Source organism: Nyctibius grandis, chromosome 13 (assembly GCF_013368605.1).
Source record: "Nyctibius grandis isolate bNycGra1 chromosome 13, bNycGra1.pri, whole genome shotgun sequence".
Lineage (NCBI taxonomy): Eukaryota > Metazoa > Chordata > Aves > Nyctibiiformes > Nyctibiidae > Nyctibius > Nyctibius grandis.
In genome coordinates, this window is record NC_090670.1 from 10268530 (window position 1) to 10295985 (window position 27456).

The 27456-nt window shown below is 39.9% G+C and overlaps 1 protein-coding gene across 2 annotated transcripts; it reads left to right on the forward strand.

Annotated features, from left to right (window-relative positions):
* Positions 1-662: 662 nt before the first annotated feature.
* OGT (O-linked N-acetylglucosamine (GlcNAc) transferase) lies at positions 663-27251 on the forward strand. 2 transcript variants are annotated; one of them, XM_068411755.1, is made up of 22 exons: positions 663-866; positions 4580-4760; positions 5819-6062; positions 7632-7700; positions 10674-10790; positions 12097-12176; positions 13674-13869; positions 14110-14250; positions 14463-14563; positions 14755-14908; positions 15012-15113; positions 15381-15560; positions 16832-16990; positions 18652-18741; positions 20658-20783; positions 21547-21717; positions 21840-21956; positions 22036-22203; positions 24232-24384; positions 25042-25294; positions 25489-25612; positions 26220-27251. In XM_068411755.1, the coding sequence occupies exons 1-22, from the start codon at positions 830-832 to the stop codon at positions 26392-26394; spliced, it is 3138 nt and encodes a 1045-aa protein (XP_068267856.1). In that variant the 5' UTR covers positions 663-829; the 3' UTR covers positions 26395-27251. The 2 variants fall into 2 exon arrangements, with proteins under 2 accessions (XP_068267856.1, XP_068267857.1); XM_068411756.1 differs by having other exon boundaries at positions 4610-4760.
* The last annotated feature ends 205 nt before the right edge of the window (positions 27252-27456 follow it).

Consider the following 27456-nt stretch of genomic DNA (forward strand, 5'->3'; position numbering starts at 1 on the left):
AACAATTTTCATTTCATATTAGGAAGGTTTTTCTCTGGGACCACACTCTGAACACAGACTGGTTTTGATAATTGTCTAACTTCTTTGAATACTTAAGTAAACAGCTGCCCAATTTTATTTTTAAGTTGCGATTAGTCCCAGAAATCAGAATTTGGTGATTTGAACCTTATTCACAGAAGGTTCCTCGTCTTCAGTCACGGGTTTGTATGAAATCCTGCTGTTCCGCCGGCTGAGTCCCTGGAAATAAAACTCGAGAGGGTTTAAGGCCGCGCTGCTCTTAGTGCTGCCTCTCCGCGCCCCGCTATGGCCGCCCCGTGAGCGCCGGGCCCGGGGTCCCCGCTCCCCCCCGGCCGCGCCTTCCCGGCAGGCCCCGCGCCCTCGGAGGTACCGCGGCCGCCGAGTGCGGTTGAAACCGCTCGGCGGAGGGCGGTCGCGCACGCGCAGCTCCGCTCCGTTTGTCGCAACGGCAGCGCGCGGAAGGATACCTGGACTGACAAAACCGACCGTGCGCTCGATGGCGCGTCCGCTCGCCTGAGGGGGCGGTGTGACGGGAGGAGACAGAGAAATGTTGCGGTCGCGTCCTTCCACCGCACGGGGGCGCCATGCGAGAGCGCTTGCTGGCTCCGCCCGCACTGCTCGCTGGCTGCAGCTAGTTCCGGCAGCGGCCATTCGGTCCATTTGCTGCCTCCGCCATTTCAGGAGCCGCCGCCTCATCGCGCTGGGAGCGTGGGCAGCTCGGTCGCGAGCGGGCCGCTTCATCCGAGTGGGCTTCTCCGCACTCGTGGCGCTTCTGCTGCCTCCACCAGAGCCTCACCCACCCTCTTTCCCGATGGCGACCTCCGTGGGGAACGTGGCCGACAGCACAGGTACCGTGGCCTGCTGCGCGGGGACGGGCGCGCCGGGGGCCAGCAGCGCCGCAGCTGCAGCCCTGCCCAGGCCGGGCCCTCCCCTCGCCGGGGGCCGCACGGCGGGCGGCGCCCCCGCGGGGCCGCGTCTGGCTGGCCCGGAGCGCGCCGCTCCCTGCTCGCCGGGCCCGCTCCCGGCGGAACTTTCCAGAAGCGGCGGCCTGGGCGAGGCGGTGGTTCCCGGCGCGGCCCCCGCCGCCTTTGTGCTTGCCTCCCCTCGCCTCGGGGCGCTGACGGGCTGCCGGCGGGCCCGGGCCCGTCCCTCGGCCGGCTCCTGTCGGCGCTGCCCGGCCGCAGCCTGCGAGCCGCTCCTGGAGGAGCGCGGCGCGATGAGTTCTCGGGGCGGTGCTCCTTTATTGCTATATTTATCCGACTGTCAGGTGACTGCGTTTTTGTAGAGGACGAAGGAGGGTAAAAACCTGACCCAAAATGTACGTTGACTGGTCCAGGATCTCTCGCTCCACTTAAGGAGCAGGTCTTGTGTGGCATGGCCGGGAAGTACAGTGCTTTTCTGGACAGTAAGATAGCGTGCTCTAGCTAAGAAAGATCCTGTCCTACATTTAATTTATAGATCCAGAACTTGAGGGAAGAGGAGAAATATCACTTTTTCCTTGTAGAGCAAGAAAAAAAGTGTTTTGCTTACTGAAAGGATGAAAGGACAGCCCAGCTTTATCCCTGAGATTTTTGAGGGTTGCTGTAACCAGGGGGAGGGAAGAGCATGACAAGCTAAAACCATGTCTGAGAAAAGTAGGAAAAAAGAACAGGATCTATGGAGAAAGAGATAGGATAGCAATGCAGAGATAGGGTAAAGGGAAATGGTAGTGATACAGAAGTGGAGATGGAGAGGCTGAGTGCTGCAGTACGGTATTTCCTTGCTCCTCAGCTAGAACTGTGTGTCTGGTCACTGAGGCTGCAGCATCCTCTTGCAGCTTTGATCTGCAGAGGTGAAAAGAACATGTGCAGACTTGGGGAGAGTCCTGTGCTCCTCATCACCGCCACCACCACCTCCCAGATGGAGGTGGGAACTGCTTCTGTCTGGGCTTAGATCTTATCTAAACGTAAGGTTGAACATGAGTGTGTGGTAAGCGTTTAGGATATTATTTCTGGGGAAGAAAAATGACAGTAGGTACATTTGTGATAGTACTGTGGGGGTTTTTATTTTGCTTGTATTCTGTAGAAGTGTCAGGAAGGGTCATTGTCATAGCATGTCCTAGGCTTTTCTAAGGTCATAGTGAAAGCATGTAGCACAAGTTAGCCTACGTACGTAAATTCATGCATGCAAGACTTCTGGCTGTGACTCTTCGCTGCAATTATTTTCTTTGGAAATGGATTCCGTGAGCAACCATTGATGGCCATGTTATGGATCCTTTGGGTTGTAGAACTTTCCTTCCAGCTAACTTTCTGTTAAAACTTTAGCTCACTTTGAACTTTGTAGTATAGCTGTCCACTTCCTACTTTTCAATGAGCTTCTCAAAGATCATTGCTAAAATACTTCCTTGGAGGTAGATGACTGGCTAGTTTGTGCTAGTTTTGTTTTGTGAAGAGGCTTGATAAATGAAAGTTTTAATGTTTCACTTACTTTGTTGCCTTTTTTAGCAATTCTTATTCCCAGGTGTTAAACACAGTATTTCTGCACCACTTTCTCTCTTGCCCTGGGAGTTGCAACTTCAGTGTCACTTTTTGCTTAAGTAGGCAAAATGTAGCATTTAGATAATGATTGGAAGCTTCTTTCCAAGTGGTCATAAGAATTAAACTTTAAACCTTGGGGTTTTTTTTTCTTTAGCTTTGAAATTTAGTAACACCATTGAAATTCATTTGAAGAAGAAATTATTCAGTTAGGTTCATGGGACATGCTCTTCCTCTATCCAGCTTCCCTGTGTTTGTGCCATGAGAAGAACCTGAAAATACACCAGAGGGTCTAAACCTGTGTGGCTGTTAATGGCAGGAGGGAGTGAGGAACAGTGTGTTGGTATTCCAGTGTCATTATTACTGTCAGCGCCTTGTACTTTCATAAATGGTGCTGTCATTCTCGTGTAGACTAACAGTTGTTATCTGTTTATTGCCAGTAGGTTTAACCAGATACTGAAGTCCACTTCTCCCTTCATCAGGGTTTGGAGAACTATTAGGCTAGGCTTCTAGAAAACAGGAGTCTAATCTGGATAAAGGTATTTGGTTAGTAATTTGTAAATTATCTGAAAGTGAGTATCTTTGCTAGTTCCAACTTACCGTGAAACAGTTAAAGTTTTTAGCACTGACAGAGATAATACGCTATCTGGAAGAACAGCTTTAGTTACATCAGGTAGTTTTTGCAATCTTATCTTCAAAACCTGCTAGTACTAAAAACGCAGTTTTGAAAATAAATAATTTACATCAATTCCTATTTCACGAAATAAACACTAGATAGTAACTCTGTACCTAATCTTTGTGATTATTTTGCTATTTTTAAAGTTCTCACAAAAGAACTAAAGAGTCTCAGAGGATTTTTTTGTAGTACTTAACTGCAAAAATACATGTACTCGGATATTGAGGTACTTCCTTGTATTAGGAAGGATTTATCTGTTTCCTTTAAATTCAGAACTTTAAAACTCTGTAGGTCCAGGTGGGAAGTGTTTAATGAATGGAATTAAGTGACTGCAGAGTACTGGAAATGTTGGACTTCAGGAGGAAAAAAAAGAGATACTTGCAGTAATCAAACCTTTTAATAGTAAGAGTCATTTGTATAAAGGCAGAATTTGAAGGCCAACACTTCTTTCTAGGATGAACGGTTGTGGTTTTTTCCAAGCTGCTCTTTATATTTTAATTCAGAACCATGTTTTTTAAGAACTTTTATTTACTTTTCACACTTAAGGTTGTTTTATCTAAAACAGATGGTGTTTTGTTTAAGTATTTTGTTCTCCACAACTGTATCTTACATGCTAAAACCATTTTTGTCACTTCCATTCCAGCTAAGCCTCCTCACACAGTAACTCCTTTCCTCTACCCTGTATGTTTAATGGTTCCTTCTGTAGGCCAGTTGTATAATCATTGGAGTATGTGTCTCTCATCAGATATTGTTCCAAGGCCAATTTTTTTTCTATTAAGGATTTTTTACTCAGTATATAGAATGTAGGAATATTGAGGATTCAAGGAATGTTCCACATTGCCTTTGCTACTGGCATAGCAAAACTTTCTTGTGTTCGAGTCCTTTGAAGTCTGTCTGCTGTCCTTCATTTCCCTATTAAGTTTTTAGAACTTGTTTTTAATGCTATAAAGCATAAGATTTACAGTCTGGGGGAGAGTGAGGAGAGTCATTGTTCTGTTAGCAGGACTTCTACTGTTATGAACCAAAGTACAATATCATGTCAGGAATCTCTTTAAATATATTTCAGGTTAATGGAGAATGATTGACTTGCAAATATTCGGTCATTACAGTCTGCATGTTTCCTGTTACTAGCTGACGGAGTCATGGACTCGTACAGATAACGTTAGAAATATCATAGTAATAGGTTGGGGCATGAAGATCTGAGAGTTCAGACTGCTGCGTGCTGTCGTGTTTTATGTAACTTCAAGCATTTTCATCCTTCAGTTGTGTACACTTTCTTTTCACATTGTTTTGTTTTGTGTTTTTTTTTTTGTTTTGTTCCCATTGTCTAACTTTTTGTTTTCCCCCCTTAAATGTTTTGGTGATTCTCCAGAACCAACGAAACGTATGCTTTCCTTCCAAGGGTTAGCGGAGTTGGCTCATCGTGAGTATCAGGCAGGAGACTTTGAAGCAGCAGAGAGACACTGCATGCAGCTTTGGAGACAAGAGCCTGATAATACTGGTGTGCTTTTATTACTATCGTCCATTCACTTCCAGTGTCGCAGATTGGACAGGTAGGAGACTTGAGGTGTTCTGTCAAGCTGTCTTTATAGTTTGTGTCTCTGAGCATAACTGGCAGACGTTCTATTCTAACACTGATTTCTTTTTCTTTAATCACTGAATGCAAATACTAACTTCAGGGCAGCAGTAAGGACTGGTCAAAAGTAATATTCTTCCTTTTTGAATTTTGTTGGGGTAAGAGACATACAAATTGGAATCACCAGCTTTAGAACAAACAACAAATCTTGCCATTATTCTCTTGTTCTTTTAATATGGTACACATTAATACTGGAGTGTCAGCCACACTTGTGTGTACTGGAGGTATTTACATGTGTAAACAAGGCTTTTGTTTATTCCACCTGCAGTGTTGGGGTTTGTGGTTTTGTTTTTTTTTTTTTTTTAAGTTACAAGACTGATGGTTTGCTGTGAAATGGCATGATTAGTTAAGGATTTTTGTCATCTGAAAGTTGTCTCTATATTCTTTCTGCTTGCCTATTCCTGATCTTGCTTTCTGTGCCTCAAGCATTTTGAACTTGTTCTAGCTGTACATCTGCGAGTGCTGGTGAAGGAAGTGAGAACTTTTGACTGAGATTTATTTTATATAGGCTTCTGAATGAAGTTGTAATAACAGTCCAGATATGTGAAAATAAAATGGGGGAGGATACAAAAGTTCTACATCTACGTCTGTCAGCTATGTCCTGCTTCTTGAAAAGGGTATCTAGTGGAACATTGCTTAAAGCATACAAGTGTTGGAAGAGGCTTCACAGAATTTCTGTAGTGTTTTCTCCAAGTGCATTGAGTTCAGGTTTGATGAGGTGACTTGAACCCTACTGATTGTAAATGAGAGTTGTATTTCTCCAGTAGAATCTAAAATAGGAACAGGGGAGATGATAGTTTAAGCTAGGAGAAGCTAAACATACAAGACACTCTATAAACCCAGATTTTTTGGTTGTATGTTTGGCTCACTTAGGCATGAATATTCACTAAGTAATTAGGTAAACAGGCAAACACTGAAAGTTAAGGGTGGGGTTTGTTTTTTTTTTTTTTTGCTAACTTGTATAATTTTCTTCAGGTCTGCTCACTTCAGCACTTTGGCTATTAAACAGAATCCACTGTTGGCCGAAGCCTACTCAAACCTAGGCAACGTGTACAAGGAACGTGGACAGCTACAAGAAGCCATTGAACATTACAGACATGCACTACGCCTCAAACCAGATTTCATTGATGGATATATCAATTTGGCTGCTGCACTGGTAGCTGCAGGTGATATGGAAGGAGCAGTACAAGCATATGTGTCTGCCCTTCAGTACAACCCTGTAAGTAACACTTAATTTTATAGACAAACTCCATGCTTTACTGCTGTCCCAGGACACACAAATAGCAGGTTTCAAAGAACGAACAGGTGATGACCCTTCCCTCTAACCTGTACATCATAAACTTAATGATCTACTGAATACTTTTCTTAAGGATCTGTGAAAGACTTCTGCCACAAAAAGTTTTGTATTGCAGTACAGTAAGGGCTGCTGGTTTTATACTTATCTGTGTTGTTGAGATAACAGAAAAGCAAGGAGTTGGGTTTTGGTTGTTTGTTTTTTTTTCTGAAGTCCGAAGTTTCAGCAAATACCCTCATATTTAGCTTTGTGTGCCATAAGGCAATATTATTACAGTGAGAGAATCACTGCTCAGACTTAAATGTAAGATCTGGAAAAATCATCAGATGTTACTTTATCATGAAGTCAGAAATTTTGTGGTGATGAGAGTTGCCTTGGTTAGATTTCCACTGTGGACTGGTTTACAGAAGCATCATTGTTATGTTTTATAGGGTGAAACTGAGTATCTGTCTGTAAGTGACTCCTATAGAATAGATCTGGTGTTTGGAATTTTGGTTGTAACTGTTTTGAATTGACATTTTTAGTAAACAGTGTATCAGCCTGCTATCTTCTGTTTATTTCACATTGTACTCAAATAATTTTATAGTACTACTCAGCATGATGAAGGTGTCTGCTTGCTATTTGGTCATATGTTTTGTCAAAAAATACTTAAAATGCAGCATTGGTCTGATGTGCATATATCCTTTTTCTTTGGGAAAGCAAATGCAAACCCAGTCCAACAAGAGCTCAAAATCTTGTTCTGCTGTTTTCTTCAGCCTAGGGGTACTTGTCTAATTTGTTATATTAAGTGGTGTGACTAGTGGAGTTTATGCACTGGTTAGAAATACTGTAAGATGGTGTTTCCTTACAGGAGTTGAGTTTTGTTTAGGTTAGAATCTTCTTTTGTTAGCGTTGACAAAAATGTCCCCATTCTCTGTGGTCTTTACTGCTAGATAATGCAGTTGCAGGCTGTGCTGTGTTTACAAATGAAAGAACAAGAACACGTGGCAAGGCTGTTGAAAATGGATGGATTAGTGGAAAACCAGGGAGAGAAACTGTTTTGGGCATACAGAAAGCAAAATCGCTATATATAATCTATTCAAAAGCCATAATGGCAATGGTGTAACTTAAGAATACAGGTTTGCAGTTACGTTTTTTAAAAGAAAAAGGGAGGGGGCTTCAAATACTTATGTACAGCAAAAGAACTTAAGCTGCTTGGGGGGGAGGGCATTTGTTTTTTGTTTTCTTCTGTATTTCTGTATAACAAGGAATTGTATGAAATCTTACTTTCTCACTTCTTTCTACATCTTTACGGTTGTATTTTTACAGTACTAAAATCAGTAAGATTGTGTTGGCTGTAATGTTAGGTCAGGAAAAATAATCTACATTTGTGATGTATTTATTAAGAATTTAAAATAAGCTGTAGAGGACTGGGGCATTCCTTTGCAAGTTCTCTGTGAAGACCTTTGGGGCATCTGAAGTCCTGAAGCTGATAGCATGACTTTGATTTTTCAGGACTTGTACTGTGTTCGTAGTGACCTGGGGAACCTGCTCAAAGCCCTGGGTCGCTTGGAAGAAGCCAAGGTAGGTGTTGGGTAGATTACATGTAAACGTCAGTCTTTTGAAAACTTGAACTTTGCACCAAGTCTTCAAATCTGCGTTGATCTACAGACAGTCTGAGAAACTGCTGAAAACTGAAGCCATTGAAACACCCCAGAGTAGTTGCAGGGCAAGATACGGCCTGCCCATGTTTAAAAGTTGGTTTAAGTCAAGAAATGGAACATTACCAAGCCTTTCTGCTGAACTAGACTATCTGATACCATTCTGAAGTATTGGGCAGGGGCTCCATCACGCTCTTGTCTGGAAATAAGTTACAGTCCTTCAAATCTGAGGCTTGCCTGCTGGTGCCAAGCAGAGAGCCTGTGGTTAGCTCGAGATCCCTGTACGATGCAGGTGCTATTGAAAATGCTGCTCTTCTAAAGTCCTTTGTGGCTTGTAAGTGGAGAAGAAACTTATCCAAATGTTACCTTGTGATATTGGCTTTTAAAGATTTTTATTATTTTAACTTTTCCCTTCCCTTGATAGTGGAAGAAAGGCTAGTAAATAACCAATAGCTGCAGTATGCGAACCCCACGAATATCTTTTCTTCATGTCTTCCCTCTCCCCTCCCCCAAAATAAAGAAATCGGAAGGACAAAGCTGGTTTGTTTGGGAAATGAACTGATCGAAAGAAAACTTGCTGTAGTGGAAAGGTGGCTTCTAGCAGTCTTGTGTTTCCTAAACTGAGAATTCGAACACCAAGATGAGTTTAAAATTCTTGGCATGTTAAAACTTGGATTGCACAAAGAAATTGTCTTGTTACAAGCCACCTTACGCGTCCGCGCTGCAGGGGTGAGGAGTGTGGAGAAATCGGAAACACTCTGGACTCCACGTCTGTCACTCCAAGCCCCACGCGCATGCTAAAAAGTGGAGTGTATGAACAGCGTAGCTGTCTGTTTGGCTGTAGCACCATTTGGGGAGGGTTATGGTCTTTATGGGGTAATGGGCGTGCAGGTTCAAAGTTCATTATTGTTTTGATTTCTCTTAACAACTTGGATGTGCGTACTATCCTAGGGCAGCCTAATTGATTTGGTCAGATCCAGGTTGAAAATACTTTCTAGCAGCATTTGGAGTTTGAACAGTCTTTGAGACACTTGGTTCTCAGCCCACCAAGCGGACAGCTAACATGAATTGCACTTCACTGCAGCTTTAGTGTGACTGGTATAGGCCAAGACACTGCGCCTGCCTTAGGTTGCTGACTTCTTTGTTTCAGAGCTCTGGAGACACCTAGTTTGAAAGTGTTATCCCGTTTTGTGAGAACTTAATAAATGAGGAAAAACATCTTGAGTAAATTGCAATGTGTTTCTTTGGTTATCAGTCCATTTGAAAGATCAAGCCAGCAGATTCCTTACAGTTTGAACTAAAATTTAATTTCTTTGTAGATATTTCAGAGCCTTTCTTCCAAAAAAAAAAAAGTCCCTACTGTATGCAATTGCCCCGATTAACCCTCTCCCTTCTGCATGTCTCCCTTGTTACAGACAGATTGTCCTCATTCCCATGTGTTAAGACATATCCAAAAAAATGCAATTGCTTTGTTGAACTCTTACTAATGATCTTGTTTTATTTTCTCTCTTGTTTTTGGTTTTTCACTACTGATATTGTATTTAGAAGGTTTCAGGTGGGTGAAACCTCCTATTCCATGCGTAAGGTGCCTCGCTGAAGGGAGCTCGAGGCCTGGATCTAGGGCAGACACACACCTCCTCCTCCTCTTCCAGCAAGGAACGCACCGAAAAGTCACATGATGAGAAATATGGTAACGGGTTTGTAACTGCCACAGCAAAACCATTTGCCTCCATGCCTGAATCTTCTGTCTTGTGGCTTCAGAAACAGCTTAAAATATTTAATTACAAGCAAGTAATGTAAGAATATTTTGTACTAGTAGCCACAAATTCTTTCAAATAAATAAAGTAAAAGTAAATTAAATTTTTTTTTAAAGAAATAATTGGAGATAGTTAATAGTAAAAGCTTCTAACTCTTCTGGTTGTTCATTTTTTTTCCTTTTTTCTTCTTTGTTTGGATTGCAGCATTCTGCTCTTCTGATGATGCGCTGTGATCCTGCAGTAGCGCAAAGGCTGCGCAGCGGTAACGCGCATTGCGTGCGATTAAGCCCTCGTGAACGGTTGACTAGATGATTAATCTCTGATTGGGTGACTGCCCAGGCTCCAGGCTGTAGCCTTTTGGATAAAATTGGGTTGTAACGCATTTAGGGTCCAGACATCAAATTTAATATGCGAGTTTCTGTATGGGCCTGTCTGGTAGATTAATGATTCTGGTTGGCCGTTCACTGGACCTAGGGGCAATCAATATAGCAAAGCAGTTCGCAGCGATAGCGTGGCGCCGTGCTGTTTAGGATGCGCAGCGATTTCTCGCGCTTGCATTACAGGGACCTAAACCTTCATGCAATCCTGTCATTTGAGGTTTTGAAGCTGCAGATGATTGAGTGTGTTTGAAGAAACTGGGAAACATCATTGGGTGTGTCATCTTACTTGACAAGGACAATTAAAACTGAAGAATGGCTTCATATTTTTTCAGTAGTTTTTCTGATTTTTTTTAAAGTAATTTCTATCTGTTTTAGAATATTTCACAATTTAATATTTTGTTTCACAGTGAAGTTGTTTTTACACAGTAATTTTTTGTTTTTTATGCACTTAAGGGTGGCAGATACTTCTGCTGAACTACTTGAATTATTTCTAAGACTCTGTGGTGAGCAGGTGTCTAAAGGTGTGTTAATTTGTTACCAGCATAACTGAAAAATGGTGGGCTTGCACCTGGGTTTTGGTTTGCGCTGGCGCAGGATCAACAACAGTTTGCAGCGCATTAGTTTTGGCGCAAGCTAGCCTATACTGCAGGGTCACTTTTGGCTGGTTAGAGAAGGTATACTAACAATTATTTTTTCTCATTTTTTTCTTTTTACAAATATTCCCCTTCCCTTGTATCTCTCTTCTTTAACTGTTCCAAGGCCTGTTACTTAAAAGCAATTGAGACTCAACCAAACTTTGCAGTGGCTTGGAGTAATCTTGGCTGTGTTTTCAATGCCCAAGGAGAAATTTGGCTTGCAATTCATCACTTTGAAAAGGTAACTATCTAAGCCAGTCAGCCTCACTGCTATATTTTAACGTACATGCAGTTGTCTGCTTGCAGATGATAGAAATATTTTGATCAGCAGGGAACTTCTTATGATCCTGTTAGTTAACATCCTACATTAATTGTTTTTTTTTTTAATTCCTGATGTTTCAGACTGCCTGTATCCACTAGAAAACCAGGACAAAAATCTAATTTGATAGGAATAATGTTTTGTGTGTTTCGTGTGTGAGAGGGAGAAACAACTTTCTGCTTAAAATAATTTTTCGTTGTGGTTTTGTTTCAGGTATTACTGTCCTGTGAGTAACAAGAGAACAATTTTAATTGACACACTAATTCCTCTTCTCCAGGATTATTTTTTGACACTGTTGTTTCAAACTTCTCTAGATTGGTGTCATTAACTAGTTGTCTGATGCTTTCTAGTTAGTTTCTAGTTAGCATCTTAATTCAGTTTGTACTCATCTCATAAGTTTCTAAAGTGATGTAAAAACGAATTCAAGATGTGGTGGACAGTTTCTTCCTGATACTTATGACTTCAGATCTATAAAAATAATTTTAAATGCTTGGGATTTTTTTTTTGATTTCTGTCTAGTTAGTGATAGATTATAAAGTATTTTAATTTGGAAATAATAGTTCCCATGAGAGAGACTGTAAGAGTGTGGCCTGTCAGATACTCAGATGTAGCTTATTACTGCATCTTCTGTAACTTCATTGGTTCTTAAGTTTTTTGCATTTTGTTAGTTTTGAAGGGAGTGAAAATGTTTTCTTTTAATTAAATGGCTACTGAGTTTTCCCTACACGCATGATGTATTTTTTCTTACTCTTGTGAAACTGTCTGTTTTTCTGGGCTGCTAAAATTTTAAAGTGCTGTCTTATTTTGCAGTAGATAAAGGATATGGATCAGTTTTTTTAGGGTTTTCTCCCCTAAAAACAAATTAAAGGCAGCATAGAATGGGTAGGCAGGAGTGTTAAGTATGATCAGCCTAACATGAAATCAATGTTTAACGCTTTATTCTGCAGTAGTTTCAGCTGACTAGGTAAGCAGATGAATAAATTTGAAGGTCACGTATGCTGTCGTTTTTACAGATAAATATCTTTGATGCTCCGTGATTGATTTATGTAACTTAAGTTTTCTGTCCTTACTAGGTGATTGATAGAATCTTTGATGCTTACAGATTGGGTTTGTCAAATTAGAAAAAAAAACCCAAAACCCACCACCCCCAAAAAAACCCAAACCAACTAGATTTCATAGAGAATGTTTTTGTGTTAATGCTTAAACACGTCTTCAAAAATATTTTCAGGCTGTAACACTTGACCCAAATTTTTTGGATGCTTACATCAATCTGGGAAATGTCCTGAAGGAGGCAAGGATATTTGACAGGTAAGCAGATAATTAGTGTCGGCTGTTGTTCTGTCAGTGGCCTGTCAGATGTATCAAGATACAAATTAGGTTCCTGATGTAAAATCTCTTTGGACAGTATAGCAAAGACTTGTGCTGTAAGCTAAACAAGTAAATGCATACAGAGCAGGTTACTGGAATAAAAAAAAAAAAAACACCAAAAAAACCCCCCAAAAAACCCCTAAAACCACAAAAACACACCCCACAAAACCTAACAACTGTGGAGTGTATTCCTTTCTGTTACGTTCCTGTACTTAATAAATGTTAAGAGTGAGAGTTTGAAAGTACTGATGAAAATAGATTTGAAATTAAGGCTGGGGATGGGTGAAGATAAGATGTCTGAGATGTCTGAGAAAGACGTAAATGCTCGAGTTCTCTGCTTTCATTACGTGATTCAGGACATGATCTACAAGTGTCTCTCTTCTAAAATTTTCCTTCTGTGTAAGAAGCTGAAATGCTGAAATTCAGCTAAGCATCCGATGGAACATTCTGTATTTGTTATGTGTTGGTATATGTTATTGCATGGAGTTGCAGTACTGTTGCTGTCTTCTTGAGCTAACTTGTTTTGAGACCTCTAATCTGGTATATGAATCTTACTTTTGTTTCTGAAAGAAGATCGAGGCTGTAGTGTTTATATGCAGTGTATTGCATCTGTTAATTGGATTATAATTTCTGGTAGCTGTGGCTCCAAATTTAATAAAAGCTTGCATGGAACAGGTTAATTATTTTTAAGTAGTTGCATTGTACACAGTCTAAAACATTCAGTGATTTCTGTTTTAACCGTGAATTAATGGGCCAAACAGGGGCATGTTTCCTCATCATTTTAGGCTTTACCTCACCTTTTTGAGAATTTACTATGTACACTGTTGTGATTTTTCTAGAAATCGGATTTGAATACATCATTTACATAGTGCTATAGGGGCGTGTAATTAAAGATGTCTCTCTTGAACAACGTGAAATTTGAAGTATAAGTAAAGCATGATACATGTGTTAGGTTAGCAGAGAGAATAAAGACATGCAATAATATGATACTGTCTATATTGTTACAATTGAATAAAACTGGGAAAGAAATTGAACAAAGGTCTCAGGCTTATCCTAGTAATGAATAGTGTTTAAAAAAAGTAGACAAAAGCTTTACTTTTTTCCCAGAACACTTACGTTGATCACTGTACAGCATCAGGTGAGAGGAAAACATTGCTGTTTTACGAAGTATTTCTTCTAGTATGCTAGCCATTGCAGAACTGAGCATAGCTGTAAAGTAACATGAATAATAATTCATCCCCTTGATTGGGCTGTTAATTCAGGCAGTACTCTTCTGTGTTTTCAGTAGCATCTTACAGGACAGATTTGTGTCTGTTAATAATACATATCCCTTGAAGGGATATGTATTGGTTTTTTTTATGTAGGTCATTTTTACGACCAGGGTAAATATAATTGCTGCTCTTTGGATGATTGTTTACCTTCTTTTTCTTGTTACAGAGCTGTGGCAGCTTATCTACGAGCCTTGAGTTTGAGTCCAAATCACGCAGTTGTGCACGGCAACCTTGCCTGTGTGTATTACGAGCAAGGACTAATAGACCTAGCAATAGACACCTACAGGAGGGCTATTGAACTACAACCCCACTTCCCTGACGCCTATTGTAACTTGGCCAATGCCTTGAAGGAGAAAGGCAGTGTAAGGAGTACTTTTTTTCCTTTTTAAAAATTTTTAAAAGTACAGTGAATGTTTATTTTAGACAGCGGGTGCCACCAGCTTTATTAAGATGGCATGGTACCCTCATTCAGTTACTCATAAGGAAGAATAATTCAGGAAATCTCCACCTTGAACCTCTTAAAAGTGATTGTGTAGTAACTTCTCATAAACAGTGCTGTTGAAACCAATATTACCATATTAACAGTATCCCTTTTTTTGAAGGTGGTAGAAGCAGAAGAATGCTACAATACAGCTCTTCGACTTTGTCCCACTCATGCAGATTCTCTCAACAATCTAGCAAACATCAAACGGGAACAGGGGAATATTGAAGAAGCTGTCCGCCTTTATCGGAAGGCCCTTGAGGTACAGTTGAATGTGGTGAGGGAAACATGGGGAATTAAAGTTGGGAATGTGTAATATGACATAGTTTTTTTTCCCCTCTTTGATCATAAGTGGAGGAATGTCTGCTCAGAGACCTGAGTCGTATAAAAAGAAGAGTAAGAAATACACAAGTAGTTTTTTATATGGTCTGTTTGCGGCATTTGAGAGACAGATTCTACTTCTCTTTCTTTCAGGTGTTTCCAGAGTTTGCTGCTGCGCATTCAAATTTAGCGAGTGTTCTGCAACAGCAAGGAAAGTTACAGGAAGCTCTGATGCATTACAAAGAGGCTATTAGGTAAATAGATACTCTCTGTAATAGTCCCAGCCTTTCATAATGGGAAGTTGTTGTAGATTTGTACAGAAAGTGACTTACAGTAGCGTATTTTAATTTAGATAGCTGCTTTGCAAACTAAAAAGTCTGGGTATGGTTCCTCATTGGAAGAGGAGCTTTTATTGTTCATGACATATATTATCTTTACTTCTCAGAATCAGCCCCACATTTGCAGATGCTTATTCTAATATGGGAAATACTTTGAAGGAGATGCAGGATGTTCAAGGAGCTCTACAGTGTTACACCCGTGCCATTCAGATAAACCCAGCTTTTGCTGATGCCCACAGCAACCTGGCCTCTATTCATAAGGTAGCACGTGCGAATGATTCACTCTTAAGAGTATGGAGGGGGCACTATGAGTACTTACCCTGAGTGTATTTTTATCTGCTGACTCATTTCTGTGTCTTTACAGGATTCAGGGAATATACCAGAAGCCATTGCCTCTTACCGCACTGCTCTGAAACTGAAACCTGATTTCCCAGATGCCTACTGCAACTTGGCCCACTGCTTGCAGGTGAGGAAGATGAGGCTTTGATTGTAATTCTTAAGATTCCTCTGCAGCAAAGGCTAAGCTTGATCACCTCAACCAATCACTAATTTAAATGTAGAGAGTAAACTTAAGTCTTAAATCAGAAGATAAGATTATACAGTCGTCAACAGTAATTACTGAAGTTCTTGCTTCTGTTTTTGGATGAAGCATTAGTCTCAACTTGTGAAATATCTGATATAGATCAAAGGAAGGTGTTGTCTTAATATTCTTTTAATTTTTTTCTTTTTCTAGATTGTCTGTGACTGGACAGACTACGATGAAAGAATGAAGAAGCTGGTTAGCATTGTGGCTGATCAGCTGGAGAAAAACAGACTGCCTTCTGTCCACCCACATCATAGCATGCTGTATCCCCTTTCTCACAGTTTTAGGAAGGCTATTGCTGAGAGACATGGAAATCTGTGTTTGGACAAGGTAGGAAGTTTTATACAGGCCAGTTGTGATTGACGTACTTTGTAGTTTTGCGTGTTCCTACTGAAAATGTAATACTCACATAGTTAATATTAGCCTTTGTAAGGTTTCTGAATCACTGACCTGTAGAAAAAGAGGACATAATGTTACTCATCTAGTTTTGCAAAGTACATGTTAGTGGCATTTTGGAAAAGCAGAGTGAGTTAATTATTATTTCCTGACAGTAAAACAGATCTAGGCAGCTGTGTGATAGTATTTCTCAAAATCTGGTCCTTTCCAGCTTCTTGTTGCACTTGGAACCTGGCCTTGCCTCTAGTGAATCCTTGCTGGAACATGCCAGGGTTTGGTTTGATTGGCTCTGAGATTTCCAAATGCACTTGCTTTAGTGGTGATGGCAACAGTGTTGCAGGGTCGATGCAACACGGTAGGAGTATTTGCTGTGATTCTGTTTTGGAGTACTTTGTGTATAGTAGAATAGGTTCTTCCAAAAATGTATCTTGCTGTAATTACTTAACTGTGTGCCATTTCCATAAGACTGCACAGCACCTCAAGCTGCCAAGAGTACAGTTGCAGTCGATGGCAAATTCTTGAACTAAAATTCGATGCAACATCTTTTTATCTTCAGCGAGAGAGTCATAGCTGTTGGCACTCGTGAATGTTGAGATGGACTACTTGAGCAGGTTGCTAATTACAATTGAAAATACTCTGTCAGCCAGTGGAAGGGTCTGGTTAGCTAATATAAGGATCTCAATCTTCAGAAGATAACGCTTGGCTTTCAAACTGGCTTGTCTCAGTAGCCTGATAATCCTGTCAGTGGTAGTGACTGCAAGCTGATGTCTGGGGAAGAAGGTGAGCATAAGAACAGAGAGCATGCTGTGGTGCTTCACAGGAATACTGTTCTGGTCACAAGTGGCTTGTAGTTTGAGAACTTCCTCGTCCTAGTGGTGTGCTATCAGTATATTTAATAATCAGGGGTGGAATGCTTAAAAAATAAACTGGTAGAAAAGCAGAAAAGTCAACTTGCAGTAGTGGTGTCTGTCTTTATTTGGCTGAATGTAGATGGTGACATCTTGTAACACCGTTTGTGGACGTCACACTTTGCTCCAATGGAATACATATAATGCAGGTTTGAAACAACAGATGCCCACATACCACGTACTTGAATGTGGGATAAGACTAATTCTACAAACTCGAGGGGGTTTTTTTTGTCCCTATGTTTAGCATTTGGTTTTGGTTCCTGAGTTTATAAACAGTTGTTTATGTTTTCTTGGCAGATTAATGTTCTTCACAAGCCACCATATGAGCATCCCAAGGATCTGAAAGCCAGTGAAGGTCGACTTCGTATTGGCTATGTGAGCTCTGATTTTGGAAACCATCCAACCTCACACCTAATGCAGTCAATCCCAGGCATGCATAACCCAGACAAATTTGAGGTAAAAACATAAATGGCATGCTTAAAGCTTTAAATACGGCTGTAAGTGGCACTTTCTTTTCTTGGTGCAGGCAGGTAAATTAGGGAAGGGCAAATTTTTGTTCATAGGTTTGTTTTTTTGTTAGTGGGCTTTTTTTAATGCGTTGAAGAGTTCTCCAGCCTTAGTCATCCTCTTTACCAATATGAAGTGTTATTTAGAAGGCAGGCAAATTAGATACCTGTCCTTTGAGTTACTGTAGGTAGGATTTGTGGCCCATGGAAATTTTTTTTAAGCTTCAGGTGCTTGTTCTTTGAGTAGATGTGTTTCAACATCAAGCTACTACTGCCTGATTACTTCTGATTTACAGATATGCATCTGTGTTTTGTTCACTCTCTGCTGCTCTTTTTTTTACATGTATTTTTATCTGAGACACCTGAATCACAAACATGAACTTCAGATTGGTCTGTCTACCGCTTTTTCAAAAGGAAATTATGCACTACACTTACCCCAGAAGGAGCATATACAATTTAGGAATGCTAAAGACAGTCACGTCTATATTTATTTGGGTGTCATGTTAAGGGATTGAGGCTGTAAATGGAACTAAGTTACATTGTTTGCCTCATGAATATTTAAATTGCCTCAGTTTTGAGCTCCTGTTTTCCACGACATGAGAATTTACGTACCTTTGTAAAGGGTTGTCAGTCTTTCCTTCTTTTTGTGGAGTGCTTTTGATTAATCTTTTTGTTTGCTTTGTTTTGGGGATTTCCCCCGCTACCTTCTTGATTTTTCCTTGTCTTGAAGTCCTTGTAGTCTGAAATCCTTGTGGCAAAGCTGCATGCTTGCATTGTTATCAGAAGTGTGACTATGAAGCAGGTTTTTTCATGAAACGATTAAATTGGTGGCCTGAGTACATGGAATGTAAGGAGAATATGCTATTTAACCTTGAATCAGCTCAAGACAAAGGGAAGTCTTTCTTGTTCTGGGTTTATAATATCTACAGAGCTTAATTTAAATACTAAATAGTAGTTCTCTATTGTTTTACTGAACCATGCATTTGTCCTGCAAGATAATAAATTCTCTGCATATTTATTCTATTTGTTCTATATCTATATGTGCTAAGTTAGCTAAAGATGCCTGTTTACATAACCTGTCAACCTTGAGTTTCTCAAAATACATTTGCAGTTTATTAATTGGAGAGAACTAGTCATTGTTTAAAGAATTTGTTAAAAAGCTTCCCCAAGGCTTAGCTTGTCTGTTCAGCCTCAGTCATAATTATGACTCTCACTAATTACAAATTCAAAGGTGTCTTCTAAAAGGTGTTCTTAGAAAATTTAGTGCTTATGCAAATCCATTTGTTAAAATTACTTTACCTTGCACTGATGTATATATGTGCAATATATATATACACTGTATATATGTCTAGGCCAGATGCAGTGCCATATGGTAGCACCAGAACTAGGTAAAACTGGAGCCTGGTGCAAATGTGTCAAATGCCCAATGCCCTCTTTTTTTAGTTTTGACTTCTTTCTTAGCTGGTAAATACCACACAATGTAATTTGTATGAAACTAGATGTAATTTTGCTAATATAGTTTAAAATTGCAATACCGTATGTTTTATAGCAAAGTTATTTTGTTGGTAAGTTGCTGCAGATGCCTCATGCCTTTGGTGCCTCATATTCTAGGTATTCTGTTATGCCCTGAGTCCTGATGATGGTACAAACTTCCGTGTAAAAGTGATGGCTGAAGCAAATCATTTCATTGACTTATCTCAGGTGAGCTTTTTTGGTACATTGACCTTCTAGTAAGCCTAAATGAAGAAAGAGATCAGCCTGTAGCTTGAGAGGTTTAGTTGCAATCATTTCTTCAATTAGGCTGATGTTAGTTTTGAGAAATTTGGAGTTTGTAGATACATTGGTGTTATGCCTTACCTGGGATGCAGTGGTTATTATGTGACCTCTGTGAGATTATTAAAAAGTAATATTAGCACATTGAATAACTATTCCATTAGGTCTTAAGATAATAGTCATATCTAAATGTCATAGATAAGTCAAGATGCCACAGCTGCAAATATATTTAAGCTTGCTTTACTCCAGTGAAGCAGGTCAGAGGCTTAATGATTAATGGGGGGATTTTGACCCCTCTATCAAAAGGCTGTTTTGGTAACATATACAGGTGGTTCTGTTTTTTTTTTAAGTTCCGTGTGAAAACTGAGGGGGATTTCAGTATATGCAGAAGTCAAGGAGTTGTTATACTATCTTAAGATAACTGGCAAAACCCCAAAGCAACATGGGATAATCAGTGTACATTAATAATGGAACTGGATTGGCACCTGGGCAGTGCCAGATTTGGTGATAGATAAAACTTGCATGTAGTTTTTAAACTCATCATGTTGTTCAGAACCTGCTCTCATACGTAAAAACGCTAAATTGATGTCAGTGGAATTTCACTTTGAGATGGATTTTGCAAAGTTGATCTTTTAAAATGTTCTTTTAGAACAATGAACTTCAGTTATGCTTGTGGAAAGCCAGCCCCGGTGTGCTTTGCAGATGTGGATGTTAAAAGGCCTGGGTCATAGTAAGACAGGGCAGCAATTTCATGTTTGTTGTTGCACTTAACAGCTATCTAGGAAAAATTCTTTCCTTTGCCCAGAGTGATACACTGAGTTTTCTTATTTAAAATTCCTGAGGCATCAAACTCGTATTTTTAGGTTACAGTGCAAGTCTTAGATATTTGTACAGGAGGGTCAAACAGGTAGAAACACTTTGTTGTGACCTGTTGCATTAGCAGTGTTTCTTACTGGAAGTTGAACTAAGATGAGAACTCAAATTGTTATCCACTCAGAGATATAACTGCATATGTGCATGCGTTTACCCTGCTATAAAATGTGAAGTAGCCTTCCCTTTTTATGGAAATGAAGTACTTTTATGGTGCATATTAATTGTAGAGTGAGTCAGCATTAGCAGCAGCTGCAGAGTAGTTAATTGGCTTACTCTTGATCTTCAGTTTGAAGTAATTTCTCTGAATCATAGAATCATGGAATACCAGGTTGGAAAGGGACCTCAAGGATCATCTGGTCCAAGCTTTCTTGGCAAAAGCACGGTCTAGATAAGATGGCCCAACACCCTGTCCAGCTGAAACTTAAGTGTCTGACGTTGGGGAATCCACCACTTCCCTGGGGAGATTATTCCAATGGCTGATGGTTCTCATTGTGAAAAATTTTCCTCTTGTCTTCAATCAGACTCTCCCCAGGAGTAACTTGTATCCATTACCCCATGACTTTTCTATGTGACTCCTTGTAAAAAGGGAATCTCCATCTTCCTTGTAGCCACCTTTTAAGTACTGGAATATGGTGATGAGGTCTCCCCTAAGCCGCCTTTTCTCAAGGCTGAACAAACTCAATTCTCTCAGCCTTTCCTCATATGGCAGGCTTCCCAGTCCTTTGATCATCTTTGTGACCCTTCTCTGGACCCTCTCCAGGCTGTCCATGTCTGGGGACCAGAACTGAACATAGTATTCCAGGTGTGGCTTGACAAGCGCTGAGTAGAGCTATAAAACCAGAAGTAACAAGATTTAAGTTTAAATTATGCAGTTGACAATTATCCATTGGTACACTGATGACTAACCACATCTATTGCTGAAAGACTGAAAACAAAAATAACTTCTTTATGTGTGTGTGTGTGTTCTTCAGATACCATGCAATGGAAAAGCAGCAGACCGCATCCATCAGGATGGGATACACATTCTCATTAATATGAATGGTTACACCAAAGGAGCCCGAAATGAATTATTTGCCCTGAGACCAGCACCTATTCAGGTAACTAAGTTAGAGGGCTCTGTATCTCCAAAAAAACACTTGTGAGTAGGAAGAGTTTCTCTTTCTTCTGGAAGGGTGAAAGAAACATTGAAGGCTCATGTTGATCAGTAAGCGAGGGAGATTTTTTAGGGCATAACGTACATGAGGCAAACAGGATCATTCTGTTGAAGCAGAGCAGTTTAGGGTTTTTGTGTGCTTTATGGGCAGTTGACTATGTCCTGAAAGAGAACTCCTTAATTCTATGAGGTTCCTGTACACCACTGGCTTTCTTGCATTAGTGAGAACAAAGAAAGGGTATTTGAAACAGGTGTGGAAATGAGTTGTTGTGTTTTAATCTCTTTAGGCTTAGTGAAATTCTAGTTAGAGTAAGTTGGAATCAATGTCAGAGTTACTTTTTTTGACTAAGGATTTTCTAGAATGCCTATTGGAAGAGAATGGGAGAAACCTGGATCAGAGTCACTCTAGGCTACAGAGGCTGTCTCAGCTAAGAGAAGCTGTAATCACTATGGTTAGTATTCTGGCTATAGCTGCACATAGTTGGATACTTTGGCCTTTTGCTTGAGGGATCAATTTTAGAACATTCTTGAACTGTTCACTGTCTTGGTAGTGAAAGTTTGGGGTTAGTGGTTGCTCTTCAGTTGATAAAGCACAGGAAGGAACTTGGATCTGTAGGTGGAAAATTTAACTTAAAACACATTGATTTTTGACTTCCTTTGTTTTTGCAATGCACCTGGGACTGGAGCCTTGTTTTCTTGTGTTTTAGGCCATGTGGCTAGGGTATCCTGGAACCAGTGGGGCATTGTTCATGGATTATATCATCACAGATAAAGAAACTTCCCCAGTTGAAGTGGCTGAGCAATATTCAGAGAAATTAGCTTACATGCCAAACACTTTCTTTATTGGAGACCATGCCAACATGTTTCCCCATCTGAAGGTATGTAGGACGATAGGGCAAGAAAAGTAGGTGTTTTTCATAGCTGTCTTTATAAAATGGCACTCAGTATAGTACTTGGTAAGGGATCTTGTAAATTTTTAAACTTTTTTTTTTTTAAACAGAAAAAAGCAGTCATTGATTTCAAGTCCAATGGTCATATTTATGATAACAGGATTGTTTTGAATGGCATTGACTTGAAGGCTTTCCTTGACAGCCTCCCAGATGTCAAGATTGTTAAGGTGAGGCCTGTTCCTTTGTGTGTTCAGTCTTAGGGACTGAAGCTAGTACTTTCTCTGATGCTTATCTGATCTGTCTTAGATGAAGTGTCCTGACAGTTGTGACAATGCAGATGGCAATGCTGCCCTCAGTATGCCAGTCATTCCTATGAACACAATTGCAGAAGCTGTGATTGAGATGATTAATCGTGGGCAAATTCAGATAACTATCAATGGATTCAACATCAGTAATGGATTAGCAACTACTCAGGTGAGGCACTTCAAGACACTGTTCTTTTGGGTTTTATGTTATATCTGTATGTTTTAACCTAACAAAGAAGAAGATTCTCCAAGCAAGCGTCTGTCCTCTGTCATGTTGCTTTGTTTAGTTCTCATGCTGAAGGGAACTCGCAAATGTGTTATAAGCCACAGATGTACTGGAAGATGATCTTTTCCTCCAAAGATAGAGGGGTTATATCAAAAGGTATCTAAAGTCCAAAGAAATTTAATCTTGTTGCATAAAGACAACACTTGGTTGTTCAGAATTGAAGGCAAGATTTGCTCATTGCCTGCAGCCTACACGGCGTTTGTGAGTTGTTACCTAGTTTCAGTTGTGGTTTTCCTTTAGAAAAAAATTGCTGGGTGATACAGGCAAAGTTATTCCACTGTATCTCAACAATGTTTATTTATCTCCTTACATCTTTCTGAACTATGCACTATACCACCTTCTCTCAGTCATTAACAGTTCTTGGGATTTTAGTGATAGTGACAGTTACTGGTTTTGTTTTAATACTTCTTCCTTTGCAGAACAGTTCTTAAAAATACTATATTTTGACATTGGCATAACTCCTGACTTTTGAATTCTATTCAGTTTACAATCCTTCAGGAGACTCTTTTTATGTCATTTTATGAGACCTTGTGTTATCCCTGCTCTATCCATAATCTCATGCCTTGGTTTCTTTTTCAGTTCTTTTGTTGACAGCTGAGACTTTCCTGTAAGTTGGTAATAGGTTATGTCTTAGTTTGGTCAGTAAGCTTATTAGCATTTTTTTTTTTAAATTGTTGTCTCCAGAGAATAACAGAGAAGTTTTGTCTTAGCACTCCACCACCAAGAAGAAGCAGCCTAAGCTCTGTTGGTGCACTTCTAAAACAGGATTTTGGTCTTTTGAACATGCTAATATAACCCTTCTTTGTGCTTGTTCTAATTTGGTGTCAGCTACTTTTGGGCATAGGTCGGCGAGAATCGTGCATTGTGTTTTTGAGGTCTCCTCAGTGACCTGGATAAGTAGCACTTTTACCAACTTTTGTTGAACTAAATTATCTCGTGCATCTTCTAACAGGAGTCAGTGACAGTGAGTCATTGTCATTGATGTCAAGTTTGTTGACAGTATGCGTATTTTGGCTGGCTACACTGGCACTGAGCTAAATTTTAAATAATGTATGTAAAATATATATATATATCTATAAAGAAAAAGGCTCTAAGTACCTGTTTTGCCCAATCTGTACTGATGTTTTTTTCCTGTCTTTGATCCCACTATTGCCTGTCATTATTAAAAAAAAAAAAAATCATACTTCCATTTTACTAATCCTCAAGACCCTTGCGTGGTAGTCTGATTATTCCAACTTCATCCTCTGTTTTTTATTAGCATATGCCTATTCTTTGTGAAGGCTGTAAGATCCATTCTTTTTTGAAAGTCCATTAATAACTCTTGTCTAATTTTCAGCATTTCCCATTATTTTCTTGTCAGCTAGTTCCTCACAGTCTAACAGTTACATATTACTCTGTATCTTCAGTCTTGTCTATCTGTTCTGTGCCTAGTCTTTTATCTTTTAAAAAAAAAACCACAACAAAAAAACAAAACACAGCAAACCAAAAAAACCCTTTGCTTTCTAAATACTTTTAATTTGTCCTTGAAGTCTTAATTTCATTTTTGGTGTCAAGGAAATGAAGTGACCTTAACGGGGGGAGGAGTCCATGTGTAATGCCTCTTTTTATGATTCTTCTTTCCAATTATTCCAGTTACTTGGAATTTCAGGGAGATGTAGCAAGGGCATGAGAATGCCCAGTGTTTTGTGCCTTGGTGGTTGCAACATTGTGGCATCCACAAGTGTGTAGCATACCAGTTAAATTCTTGTTAAGGGTAAGTAGACAATTTTGTTTTTGTATAATAAAACCAAAGATATGCTTACAGTAACTTACGATGCTAACAAAGGTTGCAGTGTGTCTCAGGACAATTCCACAGGGAATAGGCTGGTTTCCTGCAATTTCAGTGTTCCAATATCTATTTTTTTTCTTCAGATTAACAACAAAGCAGCAACTGGTGAAGAAGTTCCACGAACTATAATTGTTACTACTCGTTCTCAGTATGGCTTACCAGAGGATGCTGTTGTATACTGTAACTTTAATCAGCTGTATAAGATTGATCCTTCCACTTTACAGATGTGGGCTAATGTGAGTATCTGTATGTAATATGAAATCTAAGGTCAGACTTCTGGAACATAGCTCTTTAACTTCATGCAAGTCAAAACTGTAACTGTTCTGTGGAAAATGTTGACCCTGAGCCATTTGAATCCTTACAGTGCTCGTGTTGCAGGACTTCGTATTAATAGAATGTAGAATTTTTTAGACTGATTTCAAACGTCATCTGTGCTTCTAGCCAGTGAAAAACTATGTCTTGGACAGCTTGAGTATGCTGGTACAGTCTGCACAATTAGGTCATAACTAGCCTTGGCAGTTGGTAGATTGGTAGATCTGAGAACTGAGTGTCTGTATCAAGGTCCAGTTTATAGTGTATTGCTGAGAGTTACTTGAGGGGTAATTTTTTTATATTCCATAGCATGGGCCTATAAATAAATGAGATAATGAATTTCAAGACTTGCTCTCTAAGTACTGCTCTATGAACTATTGCTCAGAGTTGCTGTCTCTTTCAGTGGGATTAGAAATGCAGTCCTAGTCATTCCAGTCGAAATGGTGATCTATTGTTTTCCTGCTCTGTACCTCAGAAGATTAAAGCCTTTTGCTTCACTTTGGTGTGTGGTAATTTATTGTTCGGAAAAGGAAGTGCTTCTGACCAAACTTTCTGTGTTTGCTTCTTGATTTTTGTTACAGATCCTAAAAAGAGTTCCGAACAGCGTGCTGTGGCTGCTGCGTTTCCCAGCTGTAGGAGAACCCAATATTCAGCAATACGCACAAAACTTGGGTCTTTCTCAAAACCGAATCATCTTTTCTCCTGTTGCCCCCAAAGAAGAACATGTGAGGAGAGGGCAATTGGCTGATGTTTGTCTAGACACTCCACTTTGCAATGGGCACACAACTGGGATGGATGTACTCTGGGCTGGGACTCCAATGGTCACTATGCCAGGTAATGCAGCAGGGAACCTACATAGAACAGATGGGTTTGAATATTATGAATTCTTAAATAACAAACATCACACCCAACAAACTTTGTTGCCTCTTGTAGAAGCAGAAGGAAAGTAGCTCGTACTCTGCAATATATTACTTGATAAGCTTACTCCTGTTATTAATTGTTCTGTTTTTTTTTTTTTCTTTTTACAGGCGAGACTCTTGCATCACGAGTTGCTGCCTCCCAGCTCACTTGCCTGGGTTGTCTTGAGCTCATTGCAAAAAGCAGACAGGAATATGAGGACATTGCTGTGAAACTGGGAACTGATCTGGAATAGTAAGCAAACTTGTACTATGTAATGTGGCAACGTCAAGAATGTAAAGTGCTGTATTTGGGCGCAGTGCTGAGACTTAACAGTAGTTTTAATCTTGTGGATATTTTAAATATTAAAATAATTAGGCAATCGTTGTCTAGAGGTTTCTTGTCTTGCAGTTAATTCAGCTTCTGCTTTTATAGTAAACTTAGCAGTGCTCCCAATTGAGTAACAATGCTACCTGTTCTGAAGAAATGGCTTGTGTGCAGGCTCTTACCTGGTAAAAAGTGCAGTATAGCTCACCTTTTGTTCTTTTCAAATTGGAGATTAGGCAATTTGTCACTTACTGCAAGTTTAAATCGCACTGTAAAAAGTTACCACAGTACAGATAATGCAACAAGTTAATGCGTTAATGTCACAGCTCTTCTGAGTTGAAAGAGTCATGCTGGTCTGTATCAGAAATGATGAGGGGATGAAACAGCAATATGAATTTGGTGGAAGTGGGGGAGCAGATATTTTTGAAACCGTTGTACTGGCAGTTCTTTGTTAACTGAAAATAGTAAATTTCAAAAGTAAACAGTATTATGAAGTTTTTGGAACCTCTCATGACTGCTTTAACTCTTTTTATAGCCTGAAAAAAATACGTGGCAAAGTCTGGAAGCAGAGAATATCCAGTCCTTTGTTCAACACAAAACAGTACACAACGGACCTGGAGCGGCTTTATCTTCAGATGTGGGATCACTACGCTGCTGGCAACAAACCGGACCACATGATTAAGCCAGTAGAGGCCAGTGAGTCTGCATGAAGAGAGAGTGTCTGTGTGCCCACCCAGAACTCTCCAGGAACTGAGCCTCTCAAACACTTCTGCAGAGATGATGAGCTAAAAACTGTGCATTTCTACTTAATCTGCCTGGTACTCTGTGGCTAAAATAATACATGATGGTGATTAAGCACAGCCAGACTTATTTCTTGCATGATAGAGAAAGACTCTGTAGAGCCTGGGATCCTTTTATTCCATGAGGAATTTGAATGGGATTGAGCCGTGTACATGTGAGCCTGTGTGTGTGAGTGACTTAGTGGTTGCTGGGGGAAGTTTGAACTGCCCAACCAATTATGATTTCATGGATTGATTTAATCTTCCTATGACTCTCCTTTTATGCGGATTGGGAATTGGAGCATTTTAACATTGGATTTTGGGTACTCTTGTTGGTATATGTGTGGTTCTCCCATGACAAGATTCCCAGCTAGCGAGTGTTGCTCCCTGCATTAATTTCTAAACTGTGTGGACTGAAAGGGCATATTTGCTGGTGTAGTCTTTTTTAATAGGTTTTATAAACCACTTGAGCCTATATCAGCCTTTTAATGTTTGACCTCTGTTTTGGAGCTCTCTGTAATGTGTTGGTTTAGATAAGGACTTCGGGGTTTTTTTTGTTTTAAGCTTCTCCAATAACTCAGCTAATTGGCTTCATGATGGCAGCTCCTGTTCTGTTGAAAAACCAAATTTGATTTGAAATTAATCCTCCCCACAAGTGTTTGAGGTAAACACAAACTGGTGCCAAATACAGATATTTCATGAATGATTGTTAATGATGTATAGAGGCGCAGTCCTAGGTACTGTAGCGCAAAGACTTTAAAAAATAAAGCTTTGGTTTGCCAGTTTGACTGATTTGACCAGCGTTTCATGTTTTCTGCTGCACTTTTGCTGCTGTCGGGAAAGTGTTCTGAACTGCTGACTTTCCATCTTCCTTGCTGTGATTTTGTTTAAAGAACGCTATTTATTTCAGCAGAAATAATCCCAGGTAAGCGTAGATCTTGTACACAGATGTTTCTGTTTCCACTAGGTTAGACTAAACCCACCCAAACATGA